The sequence below is a fragment of the Schistocerca cancellata genome, chromosome 1, assembly GCF_023864275.1.
Source record: "Schistocerca cancellata isolate TAMUIC-IGC-003103 chromosome 1, iqSchCanc2.1, whole genome shotgun sequence".
NCBI lineage: Eukaryota > Metazoa > Arthropoda > Insecta > Orthoptera > Acrididae > Schistocerca > Schistocerca cancellata.
The window spans coordinates 517,042,195-517,055,103 of NC_064626.1; the positions used below are offsets into that span (position 1 = coordinate 517,042,195).

At 50.5% G+C, this 12,909-nt stretch overlaps 1 protein-coding gene and 5 non-coding genes across 6 annotated transcripts; all 6 read left to right on the forward strand.

Annotated features, from left to right (window-relative positions):
• The first annotated feature begins 1,983 nt into the window (after positions 1-1,983).
• Positions 1,984-2,055, forward strand: Trnae-cuc (transfer RNA glutamic acid (anticodon CUC)). The gene has a single exon. It is a non-coding gene; the product is annotated as a tRNA-Glu (tRNA).
• Positions 2,056-2,419: 364 nt separating this feature from the next.
• On the forward strand, positions 2,420-2,491 carry Trnah-gug (transfer RNA histidin (anticodon GUG)). Its single transcript has one exon. It is a non-coding gene; the product is annotated as a tRNA-His (tRNA).
• Positions 2,492-3,821: 1,330 nt separating this feature from the next.
• On the forward strand, positions 3,822-4,703 carry LOC126187713 (calphotin-like). Its single transcript, XM_049928993.1, has one exon. It carries the CDS (start codon positions 3,822-3,824, stop codon positions 4,701-4,703), a length of 882 nt encoding a protein of 293 aa, XP_049784950.1.
• Positions 4,704-10,550: 5,847 nt separating this feature from the next.
• Positions 10,551-10,622, forward strand: Trnae-cuc (transfer RNA glutamic acid (anticodon CUC)). The gene has a single exon. It is a non-coding gene; the product is annotated as a tRNA-Glu (tRNA).
• Positions 10,623-10,972: 350 nt separating this feature from the next.
• Positions 10,973-11,044, forward strand: Trnah-gug (transfer RNA histidin (anticodon GUG)). The gene has a single exon. It is a non-coding gene; the product is annotated as a tRNA-His (tRNA).
• Positions 11,045-12,157: 1,113 nt separating this feature from the next.
• On the forward strand, positions 12,158-12,229 carry Trnah-gug (transfer RNA histidin (anticodon GUG)). Its single transcript has one exon. It is a non-coding gene; the product is annotated as a tRNA-His (tRNA).
• The last annotated feature ends 680 nt before the right edge of the window (positions 12,230-12,909 follow it).

Genomic DNA, 12,909 nt, shown 5'->3' on the forward strand with positions numbered 1-12,909 from the left:
TTCATTCAGAAAAGTTATCTCGCCGCTGACATCCTCGACCATCGAACACGAACTGTGAAAGGTGTCTACCAGGGACTACGCGGACGGCCAGTCGGCAATAAGATGGAGGCGCGCTACCCGCGAGCTGCGTGGAGGACGGCGTGGGCTCACGTTCACGCTCCCTTCCTGTCAGCGGACGTCAGCAGCTTTTGGTACCAAGTGGTTAACAGAATCCTCCCCACCAACGAAAAGCTGAGCCGCATCCACTTATCTCCATCGAGCTTGTGTGAAGACTGTCGACAGGACGACACCTTAGAACATCGTTTCGTGTGCCTGAGGTCACAGTCGACTTGGAACATTGCCGCCAGGATGCTCGCACTTATCAATCGGACCAGCGTTGCTAGTTTTTCTGCGGACACGGCTTTGATCCCGGACTTCAAACCATATCCGCATACGAAGCGTGCCGCCACTGCATGGATCGTGGCTCACACTGTGTTCGCCATCCTGCACTTGCGACTTACGGACGACTATGCCTATCTGGTTTATTTGTCCACGCAACATGACCTCACTAAAACCAGGAAAGACTATCACAAACTATTTGCCAATTTTCTGCAAATTGCACTCGCATTTGCCCACGACAAACTGTTGTAATCTACACTTCACTGCTGCGACCTTTATTTCCTTCTGTGTTTGGAATTGTCTCCGGCTCCGGAAACATAGTTAATGCAAATTGAATGTTACAGGAAGAGTGGATAATTGAACAAGTACGATGCTTACGCTTGTGCAGGACTGCAACGTGGAAATTACGACGAAAAGTTTAATACCGTTTTCTCCTGTGTTCGTGTGTGTTTGTGTTTAGCTGACATTCAGTGATTTCTTAATGTTTTTCTTCCTTATTTTCATCGTCTGGTTCCTACGACATCGGCGTCCCATCACGGATGCGTGGCGCACGAGCTTGTTTGGTTTTCAAGAAAGGAGAATTTTTACTTTATTTTTAACCCGTCGGAGAGACTTGTGTTTTCCTTCGCCTTGTCGGACAGACAGATCGGAAAGTTCAGGAGTCTACTCATTCCTTTGACATGTGTCGCTCTTTTTATTTTTATGACTTTTTTCATTACTTATTTTAATGGCCGCCACGAAGCATTTTGAACATCATATCATGGGAAGTGTGAATGGTGTTCCTTCCCTATGACTGAGAGGACTAACTCAGGCAGTATTTGCTTTTTTATTCTTTTTTTCAAATTTTATTCTTGCTTTTAATTGAGTTTAGGTGAACAGCGCCTGATGCGCTATTATTATATCTTAATTTATGGAGTGTAGGCTCAATGCGACTGATTCGCTGTCATTATAGGCATGTCCTTTCACTTCAAGAGGTTTTTGGTTTTCCTACAATGCTTCGCTAGCGGTGAACAGCTACAAGAAACATTCCTCGCGGAAATTCAGTATCTCCGATTTCATAACTTCAACTTGAACATCAACGTCATCCACAGGAAGTCGACGCTCGAGGAATCATACCGAGAAGTTTACGATTTTCAATTGCATGGACAGTGCGACAATTCGTCTTTTCTGTTTGCAAGAAGCACCGTTTTATTTTATAGCTAAAGAAGCTCGCCGAAGAAGGCGTATTTGGAGAGCGCAAGGCCGGGCTATAAGGGGAGTTGGGAGGCCCGAAAAAAAAAAAAATAAAAAAATAAAAAAAAAATGAAAAAAAAAAAGCTGCCAAACGTGTAATGTTTCCTGCATCGAAGTCACATGCACTCATTGCCCGCAAAGGAAACAGCACAACAAGGCGTGAGCGTCTGCTTCGTGAATTGTCGTAGAACAGTACGTGGTGCAACGGCAGGATTTGTAGGCGCCTTTTGCTCTCATCACTGCTGGCGTTCGTCTCCACGATATGCGTCCAGAGCATGCCGTTCTATAGCGTGCGAGAGTGGATTTTTTACAGTTGTCGTCAGTTAATCGTGGGTGGTTGCTGCGTTCGCTGGAGGAGCACTGGCGTTGTAATCCGGTGTAGCCTAGTGGCTAGGATACCTGGCTCTCACCCAGGAGGCCCGGGTTCGATTCTCGGTACCGGAAATGCGCGTTTTTGTGGCTCCTCTTATGCGACTTTGCTCGACTGACGCTACGCTGACGCGTGCAGAAAGCCACGTTAAGTATGATTCGTGGCAACACCCGACGGCGAGAGAGATGCAGCGTCTGTCCACTTGTTATCGAGTCACATGTCTGTAGTCAAGAGGCTTGGAGGACTGCAAGACATTGCCACGGAGGTGAATGCAGCTAACCACTGTAGTTAGTGTCCCGACAGCGCAGGCACGTTCATCTGCTCGTATGCATGTGATGGAGACCGTGTCTGCCACTGCTGTGGCGTACACCTTGGCCTAGGCTTTGCTGTGTATCGACACTTGCATTCCAGCCAGCTGCTTTCGGGGGCGCCTCCGTGGCCGTTATCGTCTAGTGGTTAGGACATTGCGTTGTGGCCGCAATAACCCAGGTTCGAATCCTGGTCACGGCAATTTTGAAAGTTTTTCCTTGCTGCCGTTGCATTGACGATAGTGCACGAGTACTCGAAATCACAGTGCTTTCTTGGTTTTTCACTCGTGTTCCGCAGGCCGCAGTTTGTACTTGAGCTCACATATGTTTGTTACATGGAGCATTCTAGCTCCGCCTGACAGGTACAGCTACGATACTTTAGTGGTTACGGAAAGCCCAGGTTCGAAACCTGGTCACGGCACGAAAACGTCTCTTGATGCTGTCTCCTTAACTACGACAGCTACAGACAAGTGGCGTCGCTACCATATGGCGGGCACGGCATTTTCTTGTTGTGGGTGGCCTAAAGAGACGCTTCCAGTGGGAGAGCAGTGAAAATACATGGCACGGCGATTGCCAAGATACTTCCATTTCGAAGTGATCTTTGTAGTACAAAGGGAACGTTTTGCCGCCGCTCTTGCAAGGGTAACGTGGCCGAGCGGTCTAAGGCGCTGGTTTTAGGCACCAGTCTCTTCGGAGCCGTGGGCCCGAACACATCGCGCGCTCGCTGCGACGTGTCGGGCGGTGTTTACGTGCGGATCGCGGTCGGCGGCGTGTGCTTCGCGGCGCTGTTTCTTCTTTGATTTGTTCTTTCTGTGAGTACCATGGATCTCGATAATTCAGAGAACCGTCAGAATAATATTCAGTGCGCGTTTGATAGATCCGTGCGTAGGCCTACTGCTTTCGAAATTCACCAATGGGTTAAAAACGACCTTCATTTGCCGAAAAGTGTAGTCCTCGGCGTTCAACTTGACGCGTTCCTTAATTCGTTATTTTTGAAACTGTCTTCTTCCGATATGTGTGACACGTTAGTGAACGTAAATGGTGGCGTACGTAAAATTAAGCACCTTGACGGTACTATCAGTGATGTTGTGATGTCGAATGTGGGTTATGGTATACGCACTGTTCGCGTATTTAACCTGCCTTTTGAAGTGCGAAATGAAACTATTTCTCGTAGTTTACTTCCGTACGGTACAGTGCTTTCGGTCGTAAAGGAGAAATGGTCGTCAGCTTATTACTATGATGTTGAAAATGGTGTTCGCAGTGTCCGCATGATTGTTCGACAGCATATACCGTCCTTTGTTTTTGTTGCTGGCCATCGGGCCTTTATCACTTATAGCGGCCAACCGGCGACCTGTTCATTTTGTAACGGTACCGGACATTTTCGACAGGACTGTCCGAAACGTAGTCGCCCTGTGCAATTACCACGGACGGACGGTCAGGACGAGGTGACGTGGGCGGCGGTCGCGCTTGGCGCCTCCCCCGCACGTGCGCATCGTGTGTCTGACCCTGAGGTTGCGGCTGACGCTGTTGCTATGGACGTTACACCTTCCGTTCCTGTTGCTGATAGCTCCCCGGCGTTGCCTGTGATTTCTGTGCCCGCACCTGTGGAGGCCCCGTTGCCTGCTCCCACAGCTGTCGATAGAATTGAGCCACCGATAGTGTCTGAACCCGCACCGGCAGCTGTAACGCTGTCCGTGTCGGAACCCGTTCCGGAGGCTGCTCCCTCTGTTGTGACTGAGAATGTGTCTGCTGTAGCCACCGTTGTTGTCGATAGTGAGGAGCGTCTTGCCGCCCCCGCGGAACCTAAACCGCGTCGGGAAAGGCCGATTGAGAGAGCTGACAACGTCCCCCGCTTTCGAAGCGCTAGTGTTTCGGGTGTTTCTTCTCGTAAGGGGCGAACGCCGTCCCCGGTGGTGACTTGCGTCCCACCCTACAAGTCCACCTCCAAACAGAAGAAATTGCAACGGGCCTCGCAGCGCGCGGCTGTTGACTCGCGGCAGGTGTCGGCTGCCGATCGCCGTCGGCAGCGGCCTGCCGCTCACAGTCAGCCTGAGGCGTCCGTGAGTTCCGCAGAGTTTAAGAGGGACGAGACAGTTCGTCAGCTCAAAGTTTTCCTCACTCAAACGGACCCTGTCGTGACAACCGATACGGCGATGGACGTTCCTCCGAGCGTGTCGCCTGCACAAGTGGCAGGCAAACGCAAATCGGACGACTCACATTGCCGTCGCATCCGGCCGCACTCGCAGGATTCTGGATCTGATCCTCCCGCCGACGCTGGACCTGCCACGGCGGCTCCGTCGGGTGCCGCTCTTGCTATGGACACGGAGGTGGTTCAGCCCCCCGTGTTTTCTAGTGCAAAGTGTGACTGGGCGGCGGACGTGGAGGTGGATGAAAGGACTGGCAGCGGTACGTAAAGTGCCTTTGCTCCTCGCTTGGCAGCGTGAATGCATCCCTCGTTGTGTAAGTCTAAAATTGTTTTTTGTGATGTTTCCTCGTCTGTGATGTGTGAAACCGGTCTGTTGCACGTTTTAATCGCTACTGTCACACGCACGTGTAGTTCAGGCAGCGCCACTGCACCCATCGTTGTGTCCTTTTATTTGTTGTGTATTTTAACTGTGTGTGGTACTTTTACATGTGTCTGGTGTCCGCCGCTCGTCGGAGGCCCAATTTAATCGTCCTTGCCGCTAACTTGGATCTTTACGGCAGAACGAGTGCTTTCCCAGCTGTGCACATTTCTTTCGTCTTGTTGTCTAATTTAATTGTGTATGGGGTCTGACACGCGTTGCTTGTGTGTTTTCCCCGTTGCTCTCAATACCGTGCGCTGACTTAAAGGCGCACGTGTCACTGTTGTAGTGCACAATTTTAAATTTTCTACGTCTGATGTGTGCATCCGTTGCGGACACATTCTCATTGTGAATGCCGACGATCTGCATAGTCTTAGCAGCGCGTGTGCATGCATATTTGTGCGAAATTATTTATTGGTCTATGAATGTGTGTGGTGTATGTTGTACACCGGCGGCACATTTAGCCGTTGCTGCCAACACCTTGGCTGCTGTTTGTGGCCTTGATGCGTCCACCGATGTGCACGCTTCTTTAGTTCTTATTTCTTATTTTTTTATTATTTATTGTTTTAGATTGTGTATGGTACGTGCCCCACGTCGGAGGCACAGTCTCCCCGTTCATGCCGACGAACTGGGTGTAATACTATTGGCGGCGCACATGCAATTTTATTCTGTCAGTTTTTTTTTTTTTTTTACTATTTTACCTACGTCTCCTGTCTACACCTGTTGGGGGATGGCTTTTACCGTTGTTGTCGACTGCATGCGTCGTTTGCGGCGCATATGCCCTTTCGTTGTGCCACCTTGCGACCTGTAACTTTTATTTGTGTACAGCGTCGGCGGTTTGTTTTTCACCGCTCCTGTCGATTGCCTGCGACGGCCTAGCTGTGCCGGGGCACCTCTATTTGTCTGTGCTTACATGTCGGTGTTTTCCCTGTGGCTGGTGTCTGCTAGCCTGCGGTGGATCATTTTCGCCGTTCATGTTCACATGTTGCTTTGCATTGGCGGCGGCGTTGTGACCTTTATTGTGGACCCTTATTTCGTGTGTATTCCGTGTATACTATCTGCCACCTGTCGGTACGCCATGTTCGCCGATCTTGTCCACGACACGCGTTATCTTTGCAGCGCTACTGTGTCGCTTCTTGTGAACACTGCCTTTGTTGTTCCTTGCGTTGTGTATGGTTCCTGACACGCGTCGGTGGCATATTCTTACCGTCAATGTTAACAAACTGCGTAGTCCGCATAAGGTCTTTGCCTTAAAAACTCTTTTATGTGAAACCCGTTGCCATGTCGCCTTTTTGCAAGAAGTGACACGTGAGGCTCTGATGCTTCTAACCGATCTGAGTGACTACGTTATTGTGGATAATGTGGTGTCCGACGATGTCACCGGCACTGCTATTGTAGTCTGCCCCGGCCTCACTGTCACGAATATTGAGTGTCTCCCTACTGGCCGCGCTATTGCGTGCACTATTGAAGGCGTCGTGTTTGTTAATGTTTACGCTCCTTCCGGCAGCGACTACGCAGCGCGGCGACTCTTTTATAGTCAGGAGCTGTGCGAGGTTTTGCACCGGAACTCCGCTCATATCATTTTCGGCGGTGATTTTAATGCGGTCACCGATGATCGCGATCAGGAGCCGCGCCCCAACAAGTGTCAGGAACTCCACACGCTCCTCACAAGTTTTAATCTCAAGGACACGTGGCGAATGCTCCACCCGGTTGAAACCCAATATACTTATTTTTATCCGACGGGACACAGCCGACTTGATCGGATTTATGTGTCATCGTCACTAGCAGCCTCGGTGGCTCGATCTGAGGTCAGGCCAGTTATTTTTTCAGATCACTGCAGTTATTTTTGTGAACTTTCCCTTCCACTTTCTAGGCCTTCCTACCGCAAAAATCTATGGAAGTTCAACTGCAGCCTCCTGGCCGACTCCCATTTTCAGCAGTCCTTTACTGATATGTGGCACAAACTTTTGCAGACTAAACCCGGTGATAGTAGCGTCCTCGAGTGGTGGGTTGGCGCTGCCAAACCTGCCGTCCGGACCTTTTTAATTAATTTTAGCCGCGACGCAGCGCACTGGCGTCGCTCGACGTCACAATTTTATCAGAGCTGTTTGAAGGACCTCGCCCGACAAGTTACGGCCCAGCCGCATCTTCTTCCCATTTTTAAACAATTTCAGGCCGAACTTTTGACCGATCTGCGGCGGAAGGGTAGAGGGCCGGTTACTCGGAGCCAGCCTGTGGGTGCCGTGGACGGGGAGCCGCTCTCTATATATCATCTCAACAGAGAGCGGAAGGTGCGCGAACGATTGGCCTTTAATGCGTGGGTCACTCGGGATGGAATAAAGACCTCCGACAGGGTGACGATTGAGAATGAAATCCACGCGCATTTTGAGTCCCTTTTTCAAGATGTTGATGTCGATCCCGCTGCGCTGCGTCGTATTTTACAGGGGGTTCCTAATGTTTTAAGCCGCACAGACCGTGTCCATCTTAATGAGGCTTTTACGTCCGACGACTTGCACGAAGCTGTCAAGCGCAGTCCTAGGGGGAAATCTCCCGGAATGGACGGCATTCCCGCTGAATTTTATTTGCAGTTTTTTAACCTTCTACGCGATACTTTAACTGCTATCGCCAATGAAGTTCTTAATGGCGCTCCTCTACCACCTGATTTTGCAGCGGGGTGCATCACGCTCCTTCCGAAATCTAAAGCGACGCCGACTATACATACTGTTCGACTGATCACTCTGTTGAACGCGGATTATAAGATCATGGCGAGGTGCGTCGCGCACAGACTGCGGCAAGTCATGCCGCGCGTTCTCTGTGAACATCAGACGTGTGCTGTGCGTGACAGGAATATTTTTGATGCCGTTCTGGCCTATAGGGACTGTATCGGCTTTGTACGCGGCAACAGGATTCGGTCGGCAGCGATTATGTTGGTCGATTTCCAGAATGCATTTGACAGGGTTGGCCATGCCTATTTACGGCGTGTGATGGTTGCCATGGGGTTTGGCCGTAAGTTTACCCACACGGTTCAGGGTTTTTTGCGCAATGCCACATCGAGTGTCATCGTCAATGGGTCCCTCAGTCCACCTATATGTCTGACTCGCTCGGTCAGACAGGGTTGCCCATTGTCCATGACACTTTACGCTTTGGCGCTCGACCCGCTTCTGCGGTCTATCTGCAACGAGTGTCCGGGGATCCAACTTGGGGAAGATCGCCTTACTTGCCGGGCTTATGCCGACGATCTTGGAGTGTTCTTGGGTCGGCCGGCAGATGTAGATACCCTGTACTCTGTTCTCCGGCAATTTGAGAAGGCGACGGGAGCCATTGTGAATGTTCACAAGACGGTTTTGCTTCCCCTTACTCCACGGCTGAGCCATGTGCGTCGACATTGGTTCAGTGTTGTGCAGCAGCACAAAGTCCTGGGGGTTATTTTATCTGATAATCCTCAGCGCATGGAGGCTCTGAATTGGCGTCCCACCTTACACAAAATTAGGGCTGTTGTCAAAATTCATGCGGCCCGGCATTTGGCGCTTTATGATAAGGTGCAGCTTATCAATACTACCATCTTAGCTAGAGCGTGGTATTTAGCACAAGTTCTCCCGGTCCCTAAGCTCCTAGACCGCGCAATTAAACAGGCCGTCTACTGGCTCCTTTGGAAAGGGGACATTTTCAAAGTCTCCTTAGCCACCTGCACCTTAAATCCAGCCGATGGGGGACTCGGTCTGGTGGATTTTTCCGCCAAATGCGCGGCGCTCCTTCTCAAACGGACTACGGCCGTGTTGGAGAAGGGCACCAGCAGTGCCACGGTCATGTTGTTCAATCAATATCGCCCACCTTCTGTAGTTGCCCCGGTCTCTGTCAGCCACATACCCTTTGCGCTGAATTACGTGCGGCGTTTTTATTTTGACAACAGCTATCTTGTGTATGGTGGCTCCAGCGGAGGCCGTGTCGGCGACATTATCCGTGCTCTGCGGGGATCACCGGCCAGAAATAAGTGGGAGTACCGCATGCCGCACACTGACTGGCAAACAGTTTGGCGAAACATCGCCACAACCGTCCTTCCTACACACGTTAGAGCGACGTGGTATAAAGTCGTCAATGGTACGATTCCTACGAATGCTAAACTGCACTCTATTCACCTGAGTCCGTCCCCCGCCTGCGAAGAGTGCCATGAAGAGGATACTATTGAACATCGCTTCGTGTGTCGTCGGTTCCGTGCTGTGTGGGACACTGCTCGGGATATGGTGCGTCTCGTCAACAGGGTGTCTACAGCGCAGGTCACCGTGGCGGCTGCAATCGTACCCGAGTGTAAGGCATTTCCGACCACCAAGCGCAACGCCACCATCTGGTTAATCGGCCATACGATTTATTCTCTATTTTTCCTCAAACTGACGGATCGTCTTGATTTTCTCACATACTTATGGGCTGAACATGGCAAGTACCGTGTTCGAAAAGACTATGCTATGACTTTTGCAAATTTTCTGCATGTCGCCTTGGCACATGCTTTTGCTCTTTTACCGGTGTCGACTTAATTAAAATTACACTTTCTTGCTTAAAATTATGACGTGATAGTAAGAGACCTCGTCTTACGATGAATGTATATTCAGTACCAGAAACGAAAAATATAACGTACATGGGAGACATTTCTCCCTTCGGAACTGCCTCGTATATAGTATTATGCGAGGATATTTTGTTTACCTTCCTTTATTTTTATTTTATTTTTCTTATTGTTTACCACTCTGTCATGTAGTGGTTTGGGATCGTGATGCCGAGGAGAGGCGTTGCATGCAAGCGTCCCCTTTTCTTTTGTGGACATTTCGTTGTGTTTCATTGCTTTCACTTTGGTCAGGATTCCTGGTGTGTTTTTCCTTATTGCATTGCATTATTTTCTTTTCTTTCTCGTCTATTCAGCGTGATCACCGCTACTCCTTTCTTCACGGTGTACATCCGTGTTCAATTTCTGCATTGCTGGATGGCGTTTTGCTTTGTGTACTGACTGTACCTTTCCTTGACTCCTTCCAGGCGGTTATCTATCTATAAATACATCTATACTTTTTTCTTTTTCTTTTTCGCACTTCACGACGCCTTCATGTGATTACCCTGATTTCTGTGAACATGCCTACGTTTCTGTTTTCCCTTCTCACAACGTGTGCCTCAGAGGCAAGAGGCTCACTTTGCAACTTTCTTTCGTCAACATTCGTTTTAGTTTCAGTTACATCTGGCACCAGCACTGGCTATAAAAAAAAAAAGTTGCTAATTTTGGCGTCTCATTTTTGTGCCGTTGCTGTGTGTTCTCGTGGAGTAGGACGCAGCTCATGTGACGCGCGTGTTGCGTAGGTAGCGTGGCCGAGCGGTCTAAGGCGCTGGTTTCAGGCACCAATCTCTTCGGAGGCGTGGGTTCCAATACCGCAGCTGCCAAACGTGTAATGTTTCCTGCATCGAAGACAGATGCACTCATTGCCCGCAAAGGAAACAGCACAACAAGGCGTGAGCGTCTGCTTCGTGAATTGTCGTAGAACAGTACGTGGTGCAACGGCAGGATTTGTAGGCGCCTTTTGCCCTCATCACTGCTGGCGTTCGTCTCCACGATATGCGTCCAGAACATGCCGTTCTATAGCGTGCGAGAGTGGATTTTTTACAGGTGTCGTAAGTTCATCGTGGGTGCTTGCTGCGTTCGCTGGAGGAGCACTGGCGCCGTAATCCGGTGTAGTCTAGTGGCTAGGATACCTGGCTCTCACCCAGGAGGCCCGGGTTCGATTCCCGGTACCGGAAATGCGCGTTTTTGATGCTCCTCTTATGCGACTTGTCTCGACTCGTGCAGAAAGCCACGTTAAGTATGATTCGTGGCAACACCCGACGGCGAGAGAGATGCAGCGTCTGTCCACTTGTTATCGAGTCACATGTCTGTAGTCAAGAGGCTTGGAGGACTGCAAGACATTGCCACGGAGGTGAATGCAGCTAACCACTGTAGTTAGTGTCCCGACAGCGCAGGCACGTTCATTTGTTTGTATCCATGTGATGGAGAACGTGTCTGACACTGCTGTGGCGTGACACTGTGGGCTGGGCTTTGCTGTGTACCGCCACTTGCATTCCCGATAGCTGCTCTGGCGGGCGCCTCCGTGGCCGTGATCGTCTAGTGGTTAGGACATTGCGTTGTGGCCGCAATAACCCAGGTTCGAATCCTGGTCACGGCAATTTTGAAAGTTTTTCCTTGCTGCCGTTGCATTGACGATAGTGCACGAGTACTCGAAATCACAGTGCTTTCTTGGTTGTTCACTCGTGTTCCGCAGGCCGCAGTTTGTACTACCACTTCATCACAAGTGTAACCTCCTTGAGCTCACATATGTTTGTTACATGGAGCATTCTAGCTCCGCCTGACAGGTACAGCTATGACACTTTAGTGGTTACGGAAAGCCCAGGTTCGAAACCTGGTCACGGCACGAAAACGTCTCTTGATGCTGTCTCCTTAACTACGACAGCTACAGACAAGTGGCGTCGCTACCATATGGCGGGCACGGCATTCTCTTGTTGTGGGTGGCCTAAAGAGACGCTTCCAGTGGGAGAGCAGTGAAAATACATGGCACGGCGATTGCCAAGATACTTCCATTTCGAAGTGATCTTTGTAGTACAAAGGGAACGTTTTGCCGCCGCTCTTGCAAGGGTAACGTGGCCGAGCGGTCTAAGGCGCTGGTTTCAGGCACCAGTCTCTTCGGAGGCGTGGGTTCCAATACCGCAGCTGCCAAACGTGTAATGTTTCCTGCATCGCAGACAGATGCACTCATTGCCCGCAAAGGAAACAGCACAACAAGGTGTGAGCGTCTGCTTCGTGAATTGTCGTAGAACAGTACGTGGTGCAACGGCAGGATTTGTAGGCGCCTTTTGCCCTCATCACTGCTGGCGTTCGTCTCCACGATATGCGTCCAGAGCATGCCGTTCTATAGCGTGCGAGAGTGGATTTTTTACAGTTGTCCGACTTTGCTCAACTGACGCTACGCTGACGCGTGCAGAAAGCTACGTTAAGTATGATCCACGGCAACACCCGACGGCGAGAGAGATGCGGCGTGTGTCCACTTGTTGTCGAGCCACGTACCTGTAGTGAAGAGGCTTGGAGGACTGCAAGACATTGCCACGGAGGTGAATGCAGCTAACCACTGTAGTTAGTGTCCCGACAGCGCAGGCACGTTCATCTGCTCGTATGCATGTGATGGAGACCGTGTCTGCCACTGCTGTGGCGTACACCTTGGCCTAGGCTTTGCTGTGTATCGACACTTGCATTCCAGCCAGCTGCTTTGGCGGGCGCCTCCGTGGCCGTGATCGTCTAGTGGTTAGGACATTGCATTGTGGCCGCAATAACCCAGGTTCGAATCCTGGTCACGGCACTTTTGAAAGTTTTGCCTTGCTGCCGTTGCTATAGAGATAGTGCACGAGTACTCGAAATTACAGTGCTCTCTTGATTTTTCACTCGTGTTCCGCATGCCGCAGTTTGTACTAGCACTTCATCACCAACATGTAATGTCGCCTCCCAGAGCGCGGACGTCCGCTGCTCTCCGCAGTCGAAAAGGGCAGTTGTTTGAAGTGCGATGGATGAGCAACCAGTGCCAGCAGAACAGGAAGCTGTGACGTGCACTGTTTCTACAAATGCAGGGAAAACTGGCGCCCAATGCAGCGCACGTAGCGTGGCCGAGCGCTCAAAAATAAAAAAAAAAGTAGTGTAGCGGTGATCGCGTTTGCTTCACACGCAGAAGGACCGCGGTTCGATCCCGGGCGGGAACTGTATTTTCCATCCTATGTCGCATACTACTCCAGTGAGCCACGTCATGTGTGGATCTGCTGCATGGAAAAAAACAACGAAAAAAAGCGCACTAAGGCACTGATTTAAGGCACCAGTCTCTTCGGAGTCGTGGGCCCGAACACATCGCGCGCTCGCTCCGGCGTGTCGGGCGGTGTTTACGTGTGCTTCGCGGTCGGCGGCGGTTCATCGCGGTGACTGTTTCTTCGCTGCTGTAGTCAGCTGAACTGTAAGTTAAGATGGATTCTGAAGACCGAGAAAATAATATCC

Bases quoted from the DNA above. Each gene is read 5' to 3' on its own strand.
- LOC126187713 (XM_049928993.1), top strand. From the start codon at position 3,822: ATGGACGTTACACCTTCCGTTCCTGTTGCTGATAGCTCCCCGGCGTTG.